This window comes from Acanthaster planci, linkage group LG02, assembly GCF_054643075.1.
Source record: "Acanthaster planci isolate LZ-2023a linkage group LG02, COTS_SCS, whole genome shotgun sequence".
Taxonomy (NCBI): domain Eukaryota; kingdom Metazoa; phylum Echinodermata; class Asteroidea; order Valvatida; family Acanthasteridae; genus Acanthaster; species Acanthaster planci.
In genome coordinates, this window is record NC_141778.1 from 12,624,791 (window position 1) to 12,647,112 (window position 22,322).

Here is a 22,322-nt window from a genome sequence, read left to right on the forward strand (position 1 = left end):
AAGATCCTGTAGTCATTCTAAAGACACAAATAAGCACTGCACCATCAAACAAGATCCAAACCTGTAACCAGAGTCATTTCGTGTCCAATGGGAAAATTCCTGTCTGCTCCTCAATTTACGCAATGTAAGGCTGACATGATTTGTGGCAGACAAGAGTTATGGGTAATTCCAGAAATTAAGGGTCCAAAAGTGTGACTTTTTGTGTCCTTGTTACATCTGACCTTTGTTATTTGACATGGAAATATCACCGGAATTGATTTCAAACTACTACTGTTTGCTCAGCAGGTAATTTGCATTAATTCATCTCTCTTGGAAATTAGAAAATGTGTTCTGAACTTACAAAATCATATATCTGACGTGACAGGGACACGAAAAAAAAATGGACCCTAGTTTCTGGAATTACCCTGATAACTACACCCATGCAAGGAACTACTGGCCTTAAATCTTCATGCCAAACTTTGGGAAGAATGCTTCTTGCCCTATGAATACAAGTTGTAACACGTAATCAGTCATCCTGTCTAGCACATCTACATTGTGACAATCTTCACATGATCCATGATAGAGGCAGTCACCTTGGCTCTGCTTCACACAACTTGACTTCACACAAACACATGCCAATGTCACAAGATACACATTTGATGCACCTACAAGGTACACACCCATGACCAATTTGGCATGACTATCAATAATCCAATGAAGGCATAACACCTTAGCAGGTGTGACCCCGATCCTTTAACTTTATCTTCAACTAATCAAGAATATGGCATTGATCAACAAAGACAAACTGGTAACTACAAACGTGCAAATTATGAACTTTCCCACCCACATAATTTTGCACAAAATAATGTAACTTTGAAAAAATTACGTTCCTTTATCACCAGTCTACTCATCAGAGGCATGGATCCACATGCCAGTACGCAAAGACATGATTTATTTCATTTTCCATACAACCCTTAGCGCCTTTCCATATTCAACATCCAGGCCAGAGATCAGCAGAATCCCACGCTGACAAAAACCCTCCCAATCCCTCGCATTGATTTTGATCCTGTGCCCCCGTGTCTCACAGATATTAAATCCTCAGTCGCATTCCTCCCTGATGATGAAAAACCCCATCACCTGCAGAAATGTTACTTGAAACCTGCCATCCTTTTTTGCATGTTACCGGACTGTTAGGGCAGACAAGGAGAGAAGCAGATTCCATACCTGAGCCCTCAGAAGATGAGGAATTTTTGCCATATTTTCCTGTAATAAATTTTAAATGTATATGTTCACTTTTACATACCGGTATACTCGTAACTGTTCTTTATGAAAGCTTAAGGTGTGCATGTCATCTGAAGAAAAAAATCCCACTTAATGGCCACTTCGGGTTTACATGAAAACATGGATTCAGAAACTTTCACACTAGATTTGAAAGCAAAAATTGTGAACACTAAACAGACCCACGTAAAAAACGGATGAAAAGAATTCCGAACTGAAAGTGTCACATTTATGAAAAAACATATAGATTATTCTATGTGAAATATGATGTACATGTATGTACACGTACCCGGCTATGTACGTGTAGCTGTAGACTTTCTAAGGAATACAGGACTTAAATAAACTTAGGGTTTTTTTTCTGGTTGGTTACGGAACTGAAGATCCCACCGGCTAAATCAATGTATTCTGAAGGAATCATTTCATGTACTGATGAGCAAAGTTGACTCAACTCATTCTGCTCTGTCCATTCAGTGGTATGAAGCGGAAGTGTTGGCCATGTCCAATATGCATGCCATTAATGAATCAGTTCATTGCAATCATTGTTCTTTTACAAGTCGTGTCCAAATCTTTAAGATGTGCCATTCTTTAAAAAGCCCAGGAATCACCGAGTTTATTGTACTACAGGTACATGTATATATGTACATAGCAAATCAACCACTTTCAGCCAAGTTTACATTTTGAAACAAGATTGTTGCAACACACCGGTACAGCAAAAACAACCCCCCCCAAACAAAGAGAACGAGGGCTCAGTAACAGTGCCACAAGGAATGTGAAAGTCTGACATACATGTAGAAACGAGAATTCCTTTCACGTGAAATGACGTCTACTCAACAAACAAAAAGGATTATGCACAATTAAAAATGAAGAGGTGGAGAGAAAACACCCACACTAGTCAATCATAACGGATCCTATTAGAACTAACAGCTAGCTGACTCGAAATAGGAGGGAATGCACTTTCTTTATGCACAACCAGAAAAGGCTGGCGACAGCTCAGAAAGCTGGCGAACCTGATCCACCTACAACTGCAGCTGTATTGTGCCACCGGGACGAACCTCATATCAAATTAGGGGACAATCATATTCCTAGTGAAAGGAAATGTTATGGCAGTGCAACGGCTATCTGGAATGGGCCCATTGCTTTCAGCGGAGGTAGTTATGCACTTTGCTTGGTAAGTCGGTGGACTAGCAACACAAAGGAAGCCTTGATATGGCAGGGTTGCATTACAGGTAGACTGATTATAAACTATTTCTTAGGGCTGTGGAAAGTATACCTGTATGGATGTTGAGTGGCAGCAGTAAGAGGTGCTTAGATCTACATTGTAAATATTCAAGGTTTCCTCAATTACACACTAGTTACACAATTACATGTATATTTAAATACCATTCCCTTTGTATCAATAAACAAATATGAAAATAATGTTCACAGCAGAGGTCCAACTTATTCAGGTATACTGTCACATCAACTTTGTCAAATGAGACTTCTTATATTAGATACCATACGCCAGCACATGTACATGTACATGTACATCAGCATCAATGGACAACTTTCTGAATGGATCCATCATGCAATGGGCTTTTCCCTACATAGCCTATATGAACCGCAATGAAAACCAGTAGTTGGTGAATTCAAAATGTTACTGTTTTGTAGTGTATGTACATGTATTTAATATCCACCTTATGTATGATCCAGTATTAAGTTTCTGAATGTACAAAATGTAATTCATAGCCGAAAACTTCTCTAAATGAAATTCGGTCAGCATTTGCATTTTAATCTCCCCAAGATTCATGTTAAATTTACCTTCACACCTCCATATTCCATTGAAATCCCATTTGGATTCAAGTATTAAAGTGCCACATATTACCATTATTGGGGCATCGGTTACATCCTCTCAAAGCTCCTCATGGAGTATCATTACATGGGTTGCCATTATTTTCACATATGGGTGTCGCACACATGCCGGCCTTTCATCCTTGCACAGCTCCAATGTCACAACTCAGGACAAATCATGGACTCTTCAACTGGTCTGTTATTGGCTAGGAATGACTTGGAGTGGCACAAACGAGTCAGGTAACATGTTCAAGGGATGGGAGGGAGATTTGTCAGCATCTAAAGGTTGGACAGACCCAACTTGGTGAAATACATGTAAACACAGACCTTTTCATGTTAAATAAAAGCCTCAGGAAAGCCTTTTTTCAGTAGAAGAGTATGATATTGGTAAGGTCTATGTCCAACTTACAGTTCCAAATAAATCTTGCAGCCATTATTTGAACGATATATACATGTACTTAAGTGTCTCTAATAAAAGACCAACTCCAACGGTTTCAAAAGTTTTGATAATAAACTATTATTGTCTTTAATGTGTAATAAATCATATACTCATTACCAAATCATGACAGTATTGTGCCTGTATTTTTTGTAATTTTGCCGAAACATTTGAATGGTGTCTTCGAGTTTTACGAAAAATTTCCACAATCTGACCGTTGGCGAACTGTTGAGAAACAAAATTTGTACAATGCACTACTGGAGAAAACATTGAAAGAGATATCCCTGGCACGATTGGTTCCGCTACGAACGTACGGTGCATGTATGTACATGCACCGTGCACCAGGGATCGATCTGGGTGCTGGGTCTACTGCGCCGCATTATTTCTTTTCTTTTGAGAGTTTGTGCTCCTTTCTTTTTGATTTGCATATACAATAATGCCAAAATCGTGCGTCACTGGTGGATGTATTAAAAATGTACTTGAAATTCTTCGAGTTTCCGAAGAATGAGAACATTCTTCAAGTTCATGCTGTCATCCATGACTCTGCATGTTATGCACGTCTACAGCGCATGTACCGTGGTGTTTCCTCTACACAGTAATACATCACAGAAATCAATAAACATTAGATGCTAATGAGTTGACGACACATCCATTTTTACTTGCAGGAAAAATGGGTACAAAAACTGTGTTTTATTAAAACAAACGTATGTATTACTAGAGAGATATTGATATGTGCCACTTTCATTAGACTTGGCTCTTCTGAATAGGATTCAATATGAGAAAAATTAGCATCGTTGGAGTTGGTCTTTTACGCTATTTCAAAACTTTTAAGACTGACACATGCACTGATCGAAAGTAGCTGCAACCACTTCACGCAAACACAATACTAGCAAAACGTGGCAGATGATTGACTCTATCACACCATTACCATGTGATGTTGCCACGGCATCAGGCATCCCTCAAGATGCACCTGGGGGCATCCTTTCACCAACCGCAATATGCTCCCCTGGCAACCACCAGCAAACAGCTGTCATTCCCATGATGCTCGAGGGCTTGGAGATCGGTCATGGATAATCAATGGTGTAAAATGCAAGGGGTACAAAGTGGCATGGGTGTTGGTCCCCAAGGCAGGCAGGTGCAATCCATACACACCGTGGTCCACACGCCTCTTACTACCGGTTCTCTCTCTCTCTCTCTAACATGCTTTGAATGAGCTCAGCTTCGTGTAATTAGTTTAAGCACGATTTATAGCTGGCTACTAGAGGCAGACAAAATGTGGCATACACTCTCAGTTGCTTGTTTATCCGATGCATGTAATGTGCCATAAGAATTGTGGTAATCAAATTTGCTTGTTAGACACACACTATGACTCTGGAGCATAACAGTGAGCCCAGTTCATGGACTCTGTAATGTAGAGTTCTGTGCTTGTACATAGACCCTGCAAATCTACACCAACTGCAATTGCCAAGAAATTCTATGTTGGCTGTAAGGCACGAAAAGCCTTCCAGACAGTATGCAAACGTTCAACCCCGAATTCCTTGCTAACCAGTGCTACTAGCCACCTACAGCTGGTCGAGTTTGTCCTCTGCATTTGTCATCAGGAAATGCAGGTGGCCTCTTTACTTGCAGGTCTTAAAAACCTGAAACAGAACTAATGTCACAAGCATCATCAGTACAACTTACATTTTTCCAAGATCCTGTAACTTCCTGGTCAGGCTTTTTTGCAGTGCTCTCAGCAATGCTTGTGTTGAACTCGACTGAGTCTGGAAGCTTGGGCAGTGAAGGGTCAAGATACGATCAGACCAGGTCAGATAGAACTCAAGATGTGCTGACGACTCCAGTTGAGTAGCAAGAAAACTCAGCATCTTCTCAACATAGGTCATTGGGAGACTCTGGCATACAGATTCAACTAATGAAACAGAACAAAATTAAAAAAGTGGGATAAGGATAAGATTGTCTAGATGTGGAAGTACATGTACATGAAACACTTTAAGGTAGCCTGAAGCCTCGCAGTAGACCAGCACCACCCTTGAAATGACACTTCCTTCCTATATTAGTGTTGTTCATGAACTTTCAAGCAATATTCTTCATTCACCTGAAGCATGAACTTCTTAAGTATGTTGGCACAGTTCAAACAAGAGAGTAATTAACAACACAATTCAAACAAAATGTTTTCAAGTACATGTGTTAACAAAGATCTTCTACTGGGTCACGGTGACACCAGGAATTTTTTTCCCAAGAAAGACATGCATGTACAGTACACAAACGTGAAGTTTTTTTGGGGGGGAGTGCACGTGGCAGACTGACAAACCATTCACAGTGGAGAAGGTGAATTCCGATACAGTTCAATGAAAATACATGTCATGCGACGGAAAGTGTGAGGACTTTATTTATGGGCTATATATATGCGTAATGCATTACATTTCTGCTGCTGGCATGTTCTGGACAATTAGGCCATGGGCCACTTGGGACATCTTGGTAACATGTATTCACACACGTAATGCATGTCATGTAAATTCAAATCCTTACCTTCTTGGACAACCTGTTTTACACTTCAAAGGCAAATATGGATGCCGATATTTTCAAATGCTACCTAAAACATCTCTTGGGATAGCGACGTGTACAGATCTATGAGTCACATGACATTCATGTACCGGTAGGTTTAATAGTCTAGTCAAACATTTCCAGGTGCACATGTACTGGTCCCTGGGTCCATGCATCATACATACACCTGTCAAGGCGCTATGAGCGTGCGGCACAGGTTGCACCTTGACTTATGCAGTGCCATACATAAATGTTGCAGTAATTACATGTACATTTACAGTGTGTACGGTAGCCACATGGGGGTGTATGTGGTGTGATTTTTCCAGAGCTGCCTATTAATGCAATATCAGTTCTGCATTGGTTCTGGTACAAGAACTGTGCAGGGCAACATGGAAGAGTGCGACTCTTTCACACACGTGTACATGAACATGTATAGATCAACCGGTGCCATATAGCAGCAGTGCACCATTATCTGAGGATTCTCATTAACAGTGACAGGGTGTAATAAAGATATGGTACCCATTGTGCAATGAAACCCAATCCACTGAATCCATGAAATCCATATACAAGTGTGTGTATGTAACTGGATTATAAACATAATTGCTTGAGGTTATCTGCCTTGAGCAGAATCGGTTGAAAAGAGTCATGTTGGTGGGGTTTTGTTCATTAAATCGGATGGTACCGGTAGTGACGTGACCGTAAGGTGTGCATTTCACAGTTGTTTGTGAACCAGCCAAGTTCATTCCCCACCAAAAGAGCCTCTGTTGCAATCGAGGAAAATCTGGCCCTCTTTTGGTCCCGCTCAAGGCGGATACCTGCACTGACAATCTAATTCTCAAATGTAATGGTTACCATTGTAACCAGCCTTCCCTTGGGCATGGTCGACCGGTTAAATGCGGTATTTCTTGGTCAAGTACCGTATTTCATTGTTCTAAACTTTCTATATACCCACATCCCTTACCTTGAGTACAAATACATGTACCAAGTTGTTCTTGGTACATGTACTGGGACTCTTAGACCTTATTGAGCCATTTAGGGCATAGTTCTCCTTTAAGAACATGTACATGTGGTTGCAAGCTCATTCCTGCACCAACAGCTGTGCCTTAAGGACAGACTTTTCTTTAGTCTGGATTTGGTTACCTTCGTTTGTTACGTTGAGTTCTGTCTGCTGGAATTACAGTCTATATACATGTACATGTACCTCTTGAAGTCCAATAGCCCATCACTACCAAATGTTGCCGTAATTGCTTACAAGGAACATACATCATTGGCTTACAGAGCGAGGCTTGTGGAAACACCTTTGATTAAAGTTATGACATAGTCACTTTGTAAATTGTTAAATTCAGCAATTTAATGTGAATTTGTCTTGTGAGTTTTTGGACCAATTTGTGTAATACGTTGCAAAACTATGGGTTAAGGTGGATACTCAATCTTTCAATTTATTTCTTGCAGGTGTTTTTTTTTTACCTGACCCACTATTCTACGGTGGCCTTGCAAATTGAAAATTCTTATATCTAATTACATTCCCTTAGTGACATTTGGATTTCCATAATTGAGTACACCCAGTACATGTGCCTCTTGTACTGCTTTGTGACCACAGTATCATTGCTGGAAAATTTCTGACAGCTTCTCCACTTGTTACCATTTACTGTGTTGTGTGAGTAGATTGTATTAAATTAAATTGACATTTCTGCATTTCACACAATCCTCTCAGCTTTTTGGTGTTCATTTTGACTCCACACGGCTTGCAAAACCAAGATCCAGGCCTGCCTCACAGTTCTACAAGCTGTTGATCATTCCTGGCAGTATTTCAGATACCAGATAAAAACATACATGTACATTGTCAACTTCTTGGATACACTTGCGTCGAGTGAAACCTTTAATGACAGACCATAATCTGCACTGCAGAGCACACCACAAGCTTGCAAGAGACACATATACAGATGTAATTTAAGTTGTTTCATTTACCACCTGCAGTGACATCCTTTCCTTGCTGTGTGCACATGTACATGTCCGACATATCCTTTCCATTCCGTCTGTATACATGTATGTCTGACATACGTGTGCAAAATGCGTAATAGGTTTATTCGTTTTCAAAGATGGAATTTAGATTTACAAGTTGAAAACATACTAGCCTGCAACTTTAATGTAGACCATTTTCCTGCACTACTTCATAATTGTACATGTACATATGTACACATGCCTGACACTTAACATGATTTACATGTACACATTTACACCTGAACATGTAGAGTACTCGTACATGTACATCTAGCACCTGTACATGCATACATATACCGGTACGTTGTGCAGAAAAATGCAAATGCTGCAGGTATGTTATACACTGAACATGCTTAACAATAATGTCAGCATTTTTTCCTAAAAAGTTCAGGGATAATCCTGTTTTCTCATTTTGTTCTTCTTGGTCAGGAAATACTGCAGGGGCCGTCAGGAACATTAACCCTAACAGTCTCAAATCCTCCAATTTCAATACAATTTTACATACACCCTAGGGGGTTAGGGTAAAAAAAAAAAAATATCCTCCCCGCCTAGCCAAAAGGCTGGCCAGAAATGAGAACCACAGAAATAAAAAGGATGCCCTAAGGGGATTTTAAAGGTTTCAATTTCTTTGCGCCCCCATACATAAAACGTTGCTGTCCTGCCAAAATGTTCAATTTTCAAATAGCTCTTCTTGCATATCACCCATTCCTCACATGTACACGTACAGTGTATTATCTTACAGAAGACGTGATTTCATACATGTAGATTACTGATTGCAAAAAAGACACCTGCAGATCGGGCACATCTGTAACAGAATTCTCTGCAGTATATTTGAGTGCCAAAGGTACAGAAAATGCATAAGGCCTATACAGATAAACCTACATGTACACGTTCCTCTCAGGTATAAATGAAAGAATCGAGAGAAATTTCTTGGAGTACTTTGTGAGAGGTCTCCTTGCAAAGAATGACACAAAAAAAATTCCAACAGGATAGAAAAAAAGACAAGAACAAAAACAAAACCAAAATACTTGAGCAGTTAAATACACGTTTACGGGTACCGGTAGCTGTACTTAACCAACCCAGGGCTTACTCAGCCTAAAACAACAGAGAAAGTGAAGAGGAGAGAGAAAGAGAAGCAGACAATTCAATTACATGCCGGTCAAACTGCCGGGGGAGGGGAGGGGGCAGCAAGCAAACGGAAACCGAGCTTCAAAGACTCGACAGCAATGCTGTGATTCAGCCAATACACACAGACAGTCACAAATCGGAAAGGAGAAAATCAATCATTGGACGGCAAAAGCAAAGACTGTAAGTGAGCAAAACAAAGTGAAAAAAAAAAAAAAACACCTTCGTGGACTGCAGTTTGATGCATATTGCATCCGAACTGGAAGCTAAAAAAAAAATTCACTAGTGTAAGACCTCCTGAACCACACTAAACCACAGGCCAACTCGGATTTATTTTTGGAACCTGAAGCGTGGCACAGCAAGGGATTATCGGAAAGTTTCCCTCCACAGCTGCCTAGCCAAGTGTGAAGAATTCCGATTGAGGGTCATTCAAGTGATGATAAAGAGATTGATCAAGTCTTCTACGGTACCTGTACTTGCCGATATGCCAAGGAAGGCTGCCACGTTGTTGATTACAGTCATACATGGTACATGTAGCTTCATATGCCAGGCAAAAGATTCAAATGCCTGACCTGTGAAAATGTTTTTTAATTTCTCCAGATTTTCTCCACACCTTCATTTGGTCCGAAATGCATGGACCATTTACCACACTTCGTTTTAATGTTCGAATCTTCTCCTTTGGGCACGTGATACATAGAGCCAATGTATGTCATCAATCAATTTCCAAAAAGCTGCCAAAGACAGGGATGGCATCAGTTATCCAAGGCAAACTCAATGGTCTCCCACTTACTAGTCCTCCTACTTTTGGAGTCACAAATTCTTTATTTGAGTCTACTAAAAGGAGCTGAGTACAATTTCACAGAGATGAAACCAGTTATTTGTTTGTTTTGTATTTTGCTGGTCATTACATGAATTGGGCCAAGCTTTATCCTCATCCTGTTTCTGCCACTGACTAAACGTACATGAACATGTACCAAGGCCACCCTAATTGTCTATTACATGTATTACACCTTGAGAGTTTAGATATGTATACAGCATCACTAAATATCCATTTTCCTGAAGACAAAGCAATCTTTCTAAACTATCTCCTTGGACCCTCATACACCACACACATTTCTCATTTAACAGAAAAATGCATGTAAACTAATCATTTTACATGTAAACTAATCAGTGAACTCAACTATCAGTAAACTAAACTAAACTATCAGTAAACTAATTATGTAAACTACAGTATCAGTAAACTAAACTAAACTATCAGTAAACAATCATGTAAACTAATCAGTACTAAAACCTTCAAGAATAATCTTCCACAGCATTAAGTCAGAAAAACACTTCCCACATACTTTTTTTTTTACTTTGCACTGCAAGGGCCAAGTAATTTCCCCATTCCCCAACAATATGTGATCCAATCAATAAACATTCACACTGTAATATAATCCATTTCAATTAAAATGCCCAAATATATCATGCACATGTCATGGAACCTACATGCACTATGTCATGGAAGGAACATGGTGTTTCATCATGTATTAAACTATAATTCAACAGCCTCAGACTAAAACGAACATTCAGGGGTTATCAGACCTGAGCAGAGACCCTTACGATGCAGCAGGGACGTGAAGGCCAGTTAGAGGGGTCGGAGGGACTTCATGGTTTGTTTCTACAGACTAGCAAAGGCTCAGATGAATATTGGTGCTGCGTCTACACATCATCAAGTGTTCATGCATGATTCAAAGCCTACTCTCGTCACTCCCAAGAGACTACCTTGTGTATACATTTCCTGCTGCGGTTGTTTTTTATGTTACTTCATCACGCAGCACACACCCTCCGTTTATACCACAGAAAAGTCGAAAAACTCGAGGCTGTTCCTGCCTCATGCGATACATTTATTACACTCTTCCTTACTCACGATCAATGAGCGTTTGTGTAAATCACTGGGGACTAGATGGGCTTTTATCCCCCTGTCTATTCTGCTGACTATGATGAATACCTAGGCATAATGGAATCCAATCAAATGATGGCTTAAAATGCAGTCAAATTGACCATGTACCTGGAAAAATGTGTATAACTGCAAAATGCAGATAGTAAGCTTCAATTGGTGATTTGTGAAATGTTAATGGCCCTGGCTACAAAGTGCTTTCACATTATGTATAATGCCAACCAAATGGACCCTGTTAAATGTTGCACTGGTCGGTACAGGAACAGTTGTATTCCATCCCTTGTGAAAAACTCTCAACAAAAGTCTTTAATGTGTTTATTTTAGATGTATTTTAACATTTGAATCTTGTCAAGGATAGTTGTCTTTCGAAGTTACTCACCTTTGTCAACTTCTCTTCAAGATGTGTAGCTTACTTTATTTTCTGTATTTTAAACACAATACAGCCTTTGGCTGTGATGATTAAACTTTTAAATGAATAAACCAATAAAAATAATAATTATGAAGATGCATGGTCATAAAACATAGAGGAAGTCATTTACAAATGTTTATGTACATGTACATGAAAATGAGATATCATAACAAAAATCAAGCATACATGTACATGTAAAAGGATTCATCAGATACAAGGTACAAGGCACTGTACATTTTCAAAGCACCTGTAAGATTTTGTGAGCATGTGCGCAACGTGAACAAAGGATGTTTCCTGTCCTCGATGGTTAGTCTTTTATCCCTTCCTCAGTGATGTGTGTTTGTATTTGTCATTTCTTATTTCTCAAGGCATAAACAAACACAGAACATATGAGGCAACAATACACAACTGCAATGGCAACAGCCTTGATGGATTACCAAATGCAAACTTAATCATAATCGAGTGGCTCTCCAAATGTTACCATGCTACAAAAACGGTTGAAATACAGGCTCTATAAAAATATTTACACCTAATGAGTGTCTCCTGTACATGTGCCAGTGTGTCCCAACAAGCATATAACAAGTTACAATCCTCAACAGGAAAATCATGTACAAACCAATGGAAGCACTTTAAAAAGTCTGAACACTGGAACACGAAAATGTAACGACTGAATGCATTTACACCCCTATGTGCCCGTGTGCTTTTTATTGCCAACATCTGAGAGTTATGGTACATTTTATTTTCTTCATAAAACCAATAGCCAATTCCCTATTATACAATTTTAGTTCTTCGTTTAAAGTTTTATTTCAAACAATATTTGTATCAGTGAAAAATGTATTCACTTAAAAATGTGTTCATGGTTTAGCACACACGGTAAATTGTGAATATTTGTAATGGATACAAGTACAGTATTACGTGTACTGGTATTTCTTTAAATGCTGCTGAGGCCTTTTCTTGTTTATCACTTTTTACGCCCTTTTAATGTTTCTTGCTAGTCAACATGTAATTCTGCCTTTGGAGCGCTAATTTGTGAAATTGAACCCCCCAAAATTTCGGCTAATAAGAAGACACTGGCTAGCTGTCACTTGCGCACCCACAAGAGGAATATTACCAGCAAGTATACCATCATCCAGTCAATTTGGGCAATGGGAAAAGGCAGAAATTACCGAACATTAGAGGGGATGCCAGGAGAAAGCAGAGCAGCGTGACATTTATGATCGAGCCACAGAGTGTGATTTGAGACAGAAAAGCTTGGACAGTGAGAGGAAAGGCCTAAGGCTTCAGCAATGGAACACCCCTGTAACGTTGAGTAAGTCGGACTGTGTACAGTATGACACCGAGACAGCGATACAACTATGCTGAGTTGGTTCCACCACCGTAGCAGTACATACATGCACATACCATGAAAGACACCAGTGACAAGTTAAGTAAATCCCTGGAAACATGAAAGAGGATGGGATTATAAATGGAAATTGTTGAAAAGCTCAATTAAAAAAGAATTACAGATGGAACTTTACAAAAAAATGAAAGAAGTACTTTGGAATGATCATAAATAAACCAGCATGATTATAAATATGTACCGGTAATACTACTTCATGTACATGTCATCACACCGGTGCATAATTTACTACGAAGGATACGTTTTTCAATTCCATCTGTGAAAATGCTACATGTTCATATGCAAAGCTACATGTAAAAGTTGAAGCAATTCATGTCTGAATGAAAAGATTTAAGTCCCAACTTTCCATTAATTAAGTTTTAACTCAGAAACACACAACTGTTCCAATCAGTATACCAGCTCACGGTGCTTAATTTTTGAAATTAATTTATTTGATTCTGCAATTAGAAAACGACTATTTCGTCAACAACAACAGTATCCTTGCACACGTAAGACAAAACAAATGATATAAATGTACATTTTAGATGGTTGGGATATGTTGATTTATTTCAATGGGTGCAGGGGACACATTTAGAGACAGTAAAAATTGCCAGCAGGACCCTGAGGAGACCTATCAAATGTCCCTCCCCTTCTTGCCTCTAATTGATCGGGAGCCTGAGGTGCTGCTTCTTATTAAGACTCATTTGGAACCAGTGCTCTGCCTATCTGACAAGCTGGCGGGCAACCAGCCTTCCCGGGTAATCAATAGTCCTCTAATGTACTGCTTATTATTTGGGTTACAGTGTCAAATTCAACACACTGAGGAGGCTGGCCAAATTATTTTCCACTAGGTATTTTTCTTCAAGGTGGGCAACTGATAGCCTTTTTGGCTGCACAGCAAAAACCCACGGGGATGAGGAGTACTAAAGATTATTATGTTGAAAAATTCTGAGGGAGAGAAGTCTGAAAACACTGTCTTCTTTTTACTGTCATTGATTGGACAAAATGGGGCCAAACGCTGAATAGTAAAGCTTGACTGTGTGGGTATCACGTCTCATCTGGTTTGTTTTCACTGTGCTGTGCTACTCACAACCACTTCAAACATCACGCTCTCAGTCTTGAGTAACTCGAGTTGCTTGCACGGGAGTTTTCCAATTTGGCACGTCTGAAAATGACTGCACATGCAGCACAGCTATTGATCAGGGGTTGTTTCTGTCTGACTGAATGTTACTTCATTATTGTAGATGCACAATAAAAGGAGTAAAAAAGAGATTCCAATGTTAATGTAACAGTTAATGCAGTACAAAAACCCATACATGTGTAACTTAACCAGAATGTCCTCTTCATCAAAGTATGAACCAGTAGTGATATGCATGTATGTTACATGTACATCAGTTGGTATCAGTTGAAATACTGTGGTTACATACATGTACATACATTATTTATGTATAAATATGGCTGAGCCAGAATTTAATCAGAGTTTTCATGCATTTTTTAAATGTAGCTCCCCTTTAACAATACACACTGTACGTGCATCTTTTGTTTATAGAGTCGTCCTGCATGGTATTCCTTCGTGGCGTGTCCCCATCTCGTTCAATCAAGGACCAACAGTTAACTGGTGGTTGGTTTGTGATGCAACTAGCATATTCAGTGAAGTTGAAGCACAGACGACTCTTAGTCAACTACTGTTAGGGCTAAGACGGACAAAAAAAATTTTTTTTTAATGGATAACTGGTGCTGACATCAACTTTTCCTGCCACTTTTTCTGATAATTGGTTCTCTCTGCACTGCACTATTAAAAATTGGCTTTGGCAACCAACGACACGACCAACCTTGGTGGGTTAGACAAGAATGGTCGAATAGACTAGTCCAACTGTCGTCACTAGTATGCGTTCATCAGTTAGTTGGAGTATGGTTAACTATGGCCCCTGATCAAACTTGCCTTTATATTAGTGTAGGCGCTAGCTCCATTTGGTTTTGCCCCATGAGCAAGCCAATATTTAATAGTCCACTGGCGGAGAAGAGAAAACGTGTCAGTTTACTGTTGGTTGCTTCCTGCTCTATAGTACTTGCTACAGATAGTCAGTGATCTTGGTGTTCTCCCATAAAGTCCATTCAGGTGGCCTCACACTAGAGTCGGTGACTTCAGCGCGCTTGGCAAACTGGGTTTGTGGCACTTTCACCAGAGGAAGGCTGTGACTTGTTTTGCGATGTTTGTGGGAATGTCTTGCAACAGTCGTGCCAAAAATTGTGGCCATTTTGGTCAACTTGTGGTCAATTTTGTGTTGTGAATTCAGCAAAAGTCTCAAGACATTTGTTCGATCTCATGACATTTGCACGACAGTTTTGGGAAGGGTTTGGTGCCCTTGGCAAACTCGTGTCATGGGCACAGGTATTTTGGAAACCACTGCACAAGCATCTTGCAGCCACTGCACAATGAGAATCACATTTCGCAGCCAGTGACCAGCTAGTATGAAAACCCCTGGTAAAACTAAGGTCAGCATCAGTCTGCATCTTGCCTCTGGAGAAGATGGACAGGCAGCACCACTGGTGGATAGACCTTCTACATGTAGATTTTTGCAAACTAGGAGAATGTTTGACAAACCCCATGAACACCAGCGGTAGAACGATTTCCAAAGTGGAGGGCCTAGTTGTTCTTATCATCAGACTTCAGTCATTGTCAGGCTGATGCATAAGGCCCCACCCCATTATAGGCACACCACCAGCTGAAAAGGAAGGAGGGGCTAGGGGTGGCCCCCCCCCACCACCAGTGCCAATGAACTTTTGAGATGTCTTGGCAACGTGTTTTTCATGTAATTTCAAAAGCAACCCAACTCCAATTCGTCAATTTCACAAAAGTTGTAAAGCCTAGTGCAAGGGTAGCTTTATGCACACTCTCTTGGCGTTTTACTTCTTGGTTTGTTAGGTTTTGAATCTGTTTCCTTTTTCTGTTCTTAAGTCTTTCATTTTTGTCAAGTCTACTATTTTCATAGGTTACAAGGTTCCATTTTAAGAGGTTGACTTTCCTCTGGATATTTCTGCAAATGCACTTTTTTTTCCATCTCTGTTTTGAGATCTTGAAGTGTGTCTGAGTCTTTTTTAATTCAATTTAGGATGACTTCTCTTTTCAAAGATCCATATCTGAGAAATCATCCTGTTGTTGCGAGTAACCTCATATGGTGTGTTATTTTTTCCAAGTTACAGACAAGTAGGTAAAATACTGAGCATACATGTACCGGTTCCTGTACGTATGTACATTTATACCAAACATTTCACTCACATAAAGATGGAGAGGGAAGTGACGGTTTGCCCAACAATTACCAGCCTAAATGAAATCAAATGTCACATTCAGGTTCTTCATTTTCTCATACTGGTACCTTCTATTGGTACATTATATCAAATGCACGTTACATTGTAAGTGTATCAGTTCAGTCGTAATCATGTTTTTGGTACTCCTGTAAGTTTACCCAAGACTTTGGAGCCTTTTTATGTTCAATGGTGCATGTACTGTAGTCATGCATCACATTCATAGATATACATTCATACAGTAGGCCTACCTACGTGGATTGTACATGTACATCACTTATCAAGTTTGTACTATTCAAGACGTGTATTTTCTGAACTTACAGAAACACTGTGCATTCAGTGGGAACACTCCTACGGAGCACTGTCCATAGAACTACAGGACTACAAGCGCATGTATGGGGCATACAAGAACATGATACATGGACATGTATGTAATTAAACTTTCAGTGGAAGAATATGGGCGTTTCGCAAAAGTGCACCTCCAAGAGTTCACCAATCACAGAGCGCAAAATCTGTCGACCCTTTCCAAATGAGCACTGGGGTCGACAGATTTCGCACCTTGTGATTGGCCCACGCGTTGCAAACTCTTGGAAGCACACTATTGTGAACGCCCATATTCAAATTGTAACACATAGCTGTTAAAGAAGGAAGTGTCGGTGCTGTTTCTGCTGCACACCCATGTTCAGGAGTGGATGATATGCACGTGTTTCTCTCACACTGTCTTAATAGGAATTGTACCTACCGGTACATGTACATGTACATGTACCTCACAGTCAAAGACAGACGCTGTAAGAGACGGAATCAGGTGCATATTGATTAGGAGTACACCTTACAAATAATTATAGGTGGGAATAATGTGATGGCTCTTGCAAATAGGCCAATAAAATTTACACATACATGTCAATACGTAGTTACGGTAAGCATCATTTACTCATGAAACCTTTCCAAGAGCATGAAACTCAACTCATTTTCCAACACTCAAAGGGTAATGAGATAAATGCGAGCAATAGTACAAAATAGCACAACTGTTTTTTCCTGGGCCCAGTAATATTTCAAATCACTTTGTAAGCAATGAAGATCCAGGATTTTTCCCCTTGCTTTGCCATTTTTACAGAGAACCTATCTTTCATAGAGAATGCATCACGATACATGTAAATGCAATGATGCACCAAAAAATCATAAATAAAGATCTGTACCGGTACACGTACATGTAGATGCATATATGTATGCGCACCCAACTTGAGAAAGGTTTCAAATATCAATCAATACACTACAGTTCTAAAATAAACTTAGAAAAAACCCTACTAATCAGATCTGATGTGCTCAATTCAGTTTCTTTGTCCATCAGAAAATGTGGCACCTTTCCCACCTATCCTGTTCCATGTAACTGACCCTCCCGATTGAATTAGAAACTTCCCTGCAACAGATCATATGTTGTTTGAAACTGATCCACGTGCACATTTTCCCCTCAATCTCAGATACATGTACATGCAATTGCAGTATTACCCAGCAGACCACACTGTGCATGTACAATAGGCTATACATGTCATAGAAGATCTGCTGAACCATTCAATACTGTGATTCGACTAAAAAGTTAACAATTTCAAGAAAAAACAAATGCAATCATTAGTCGGTCACGGACACATATGTGTACGATGTCAATTCAACTACATACATGTACAAGTTTAACACTTGTATTTTTGAATAAATCTAAATTTAAACCAAGTTTCACTAAAGGGACAGTAACACAATGAGACTACACAGTCTTTACGTCTTGTAAGTCAGACATTTTCTACCATGGTTCATCATCCCTAAAAGTTTATACAGCCCTGGCATTTTGGTGTTTACTTACATGTATTATTTTTTTTAAAGGCAATTCTGTCTTTGATGGACCATTCCTCGTGAAAGGTTAATATGTGCATACAACGCAATGGTGCCTACCGTAGCCCTTTGCAGGTCAACAAACAAATTAGAGACTTGTGACAATTTAGCGTGCTAAATCAGTTGTTATTGATGTGGGGTAGCGCCTTGGTCTAATCTGGGAAGGGGTCAGTGCCACCATCCAATGCAGTATGCACCCGGCATCGGTGAAAACACTACATCAACTCACAGCTGGCACGTCTTAGTTTTATATAGCTGGCTATTACATGGTGATTATCCGCTCTCAAGTGGCTCCGACTGATCTCATACCAACGAATTTCATCATGAAATCGATAGACCAGAGCTTGTGGGGCCGTGGGCACTGCCAATCAATGATTGGAATTAAAGTTTCAACGGCCAAGGAAAGACTCTCACTGTAAATTTCACAAGAATTAAAACAGGAAAATGACCTAAACTGATGGACAGTAATCCAACCGAAATTGCCCTTTAGATTTTCAAGAGGTTGTCTGTTCCTGTCTCTATCCCCAGTAGGTTCTTCTGATGGTTTTCAAGGGGAAAAAAAAGTCCTGCCAATCATTTGTTCTGAAGCGCACATCATATAAAAGGTTGAGACAATCCTCTCAACTAAATACCTTGATAAGTGCATTTTAACAGCTGCAGCTTAAGGCGGGTACATTCTATTTCCAAGCAAGGCAGCAATCAAACATCTGACAACTAGGAGAATGGGGAAACTATTCATAATTTTCTTTTGAACAAAAATTGACTGAAGAATATTACCTCTTGAGTTTTATGAACATGTATGTAATTCAATTTGACCGAGAGTTCTGTGGTACATGTATATCGCTAACATTCTGAGGCATGTTGGTCCGTGGATGGTGGAGCATGTCAATTGGTAAAGTAACATGTTTGGCATGATGGTAATGTGTACATGTACCTGTTGTGGCTACATGGATATTTTGTGAGAGAGGTAACATGTGTCCAATAGTCATAAAATGACACCAAAATGCTGCCCATCCCCCAGCTCTTGGGTTACACGAGCTGGGGGGTTACCGTATCAAGAGTGCCATCAAAACAGATCAATGGGGGAATCATTCTTCTATAAATACCAATACACATATGAATCGCCTCTGGAAAAAGGGAAAATACTGGACATACCGGTTCATGTACAAACTTGTAGGCCTACATGTACATAACCTCATAAACTGCAGCATATCAAATGCTGTGATAATGCTACATGTATATTAAAAAAAATTGCACATGAAAGGATGTTGAGCGAGTGATTAAAATTTAATCCAGAGTTTACCACACGTATATGGCCTAGGGATAGTGAGCCCTCTGTTGGCACGATATGGGTCATTCTGTAAATTAGGGGTCCATTTTTGTGTGTGTCCTGGTAACATCTGACATACACGTACATGTTTGATTTTGCAAGTTCAAAGCACCTTCTCTAATTCCCAAGGGTGATGAATTAATGTAATTACCTGCCAAACAAATAGAATAGTTTGAAATCAATTTCAGTGACTTCCATGTCAAATTACACAGGTCAGGTGCAACAGAAACACAAAAAGGCACACTTTGGACCTCAAACTTATAGAATGGACCATGTACAGCATGTTCCAGTGCATGTTTATTCTAACCCAGGGAACTACATGTACCGGGCATGACTGGTGCAAGGATCTGCTTTTATGATACTAGTGCATGTGCATTTCCATCTCTCATGTTACTGCCAATTTGACAATGATTTTGACTCCATCTTCAAGGCAATCTTCGTATACAGGTATGATGTAAATACAAACAAAATCACCGTCAGACTGCCTCTCCTTGTCTTTCTGTCTTCCCCTCAACCGCACTGTACCGCTCGCTGGTCCAGCTTAGAACCTGACACTTGTCATGCTCTAGTGGCAGTGAAACAAGTTTCAACAGAGGGCGGCTAAGGCACTTGTGAGACCCTCAGGCATCAGCCGTTAAAGGACCTGCCCAAAATGGGGGGCAACTGGCCCGTACCCCCTCACTTCTGCTGCCAGTGACGTACATGCATGTACATGTACAATGTACATGTACCCCACCATGATAATTCAAAAGCAAACTATACTCATCATGCACTTTGAATCCAATGATTAAAAATGGTTTATTCCAATCATTTTCCAACCCTAATTATAAGATGCAGATAAACCCACCTGTGACATCAATGGCTCTAACATACATGTACGCAGACAATGCAAGACCCTTTCGGCTCATACCAAGACTTGTAGGAAAACTCAGCACCCAATCTGATCTGACATACATTTCGTATCAGATGCCTTTGGCAGTATTCATCATGACCATATTCCATGAACTTGATCAAAACGGATTCCTCCCATCAATAATCTAAAATTATATCAGGAAGCCTATTGAGCGGGTTTGTGAAGTCTCTTATGAAGTAGTGACATTTTCTTCTTCGAGAACATTCCCCCCCACTTACATGTAACAACTACTCGGGGGATTTCTCTGTCACCTGTAATGTTTCTAACCAACTTCAACCCCACTGCTTCAGTGAACTGATTCATGTTGCAGAGTACAAATCTCTGTCACCAATAATGTACTTGCAATCTCCTGAGGAAGGTGCTTTGCTTTGGCCTAAATTCAATCACTAACATCCTAATGTATGGTACAAGTTAACTCTAATCTCTGTCTTCAGGCAAAGTTGGCCAGTAATGAAATGTTATCTCTGTTCATTCGGAGAAACCCTGCTGCACTTCACGATAATGTCCCTCGTGCACAAGGTTCTGTGATCTGGAAGGTAGACTGCCATTGAAGCCAACACAATTACGTACTCGTATACTCCATCAATCCTGACTCCAAACCTCAAACTCAAACCGAATCTGGTTAAACATGTAACAAATGCTCACAAATTTAGCAAACTGAACACTGTACACCTAACAATACTGTCAGAACCATAACAAAAGCAAGCAATGCCCTAAAATATTGCAAATATCCAAACCAGTTTAGTTTTAAGGGCCCTAACATTTTCGGGTCTTTCATGTACATATTGCTGTCATTAAAATGGGTAGCCTGGGTCACAGTGCGTGTACATGTACATCAGGCAAGAAAACAGAGAAAATCGCTGTTTTTTTCTAATAGCAGTATATTCCAAAGAAAGACTCCAACGACCTATGCAGCTGCCTCATGAAAACAACCTTAAATGATTCATTCATCACAATGTCCTCTACTGGGTGAAACCTCATCACTCCAACACTGTGCCATTTAACTATGACTTATACAGTACATGTACCGGCACATCTGGGTAGGCATTCACCGCGTTCAGGGGACAAGTTCTTTTGTTAGGGAAATTTGAACCAAGTTGTGGGAACATTTCTAAGTCCCCACAATGTTTTCGGTCCCCACAAACAGGTGAAATGTTGAGTGTTCCCACAACTATGGTGCGGCAGAGGGTGTACTGGGAGTTTATAACACTAGTCAACTTACACTTTCACTTGACTTATCTGTACAGTTTTGGTTGTTTAATGTTGCTTGCTTGACATGTACATGTATAAATCAGTAAATACAAACATGTACTCACATTGTATTAGCTGAAATTCAGTGTTCTGATATTCATCTTTATGCTTACAGGTCTTTTCCATTTGTCTTCAATATCATAAAGATGTATGAACTAATAAAGGTTTTCCAAATTCTGAAAGAACTGGTATTGAAGGCAACATACCAGTAAGCACATTAAAATGCACAGTTGGGGTGCATAGTTTCATGTCTCTGTCACATAGGCACATGTGATTCTGTAGGATTAGAACAAATTCCTTAATTTCTAAGAGTAATTAAGTAATGTAATTACATGCCAAACAAACAAACAAACAAACAAACAAACATAGTTTGAAGTCTATTTCAATGTTATTTCCATGTCAAATTGAATAAGTCAGGTGTAACAGGGACACCAAAAGTGTCACACTTTTGGACCTCAAATTTACAGAATGACCATGTAGCCAAAGACACTTTGCAAGCAGGTGGAACTGGTTCGAGATTCACTAATGTCTGAGACTGCATCAAGACACCCTCAAGCAAGATGGGTCAAGTGATTCTGGAGACTGGATTTCATCATCACCTGCAGCCTTAAGACATTCAATCCCTAGCTTGCCTGTATAATCTCTTTAATTTCATAATCTTGACATGGTTGTCACTCCGGGCTGCTGGCATATACATTGCAGTAGGTAGTCTTGCCAGTGGACTG

General features: G+C 39.8%; 1 protein-coding gene across 3 annotated transcripts in view; it reads right to left on the reverse strand.

Annotated features, from left to right (window-relative positions):
• LOC110980435 (periodic tryptophan protein 2 homolog) overlaps positions 1–22,322 on the reverse strand; it is a 59,927-nt gene that overhangs the window by 19,570 nt on the left and 18,035 nt on the right. For all 3 annotated transcript variants that reach the window (XM_087132865.1, XM_087132866.1, XM_087132867.1), the window contains one exon: positions 5,204–5,429. In XM_087132865.1, coding sequence (XP_086988991.1) covers positions 5,204–5,429 — 226 coding nt within the window. The remainder of the gene's footprint in view (positions 1–5,203; positions 5,430–22,322) is intronic.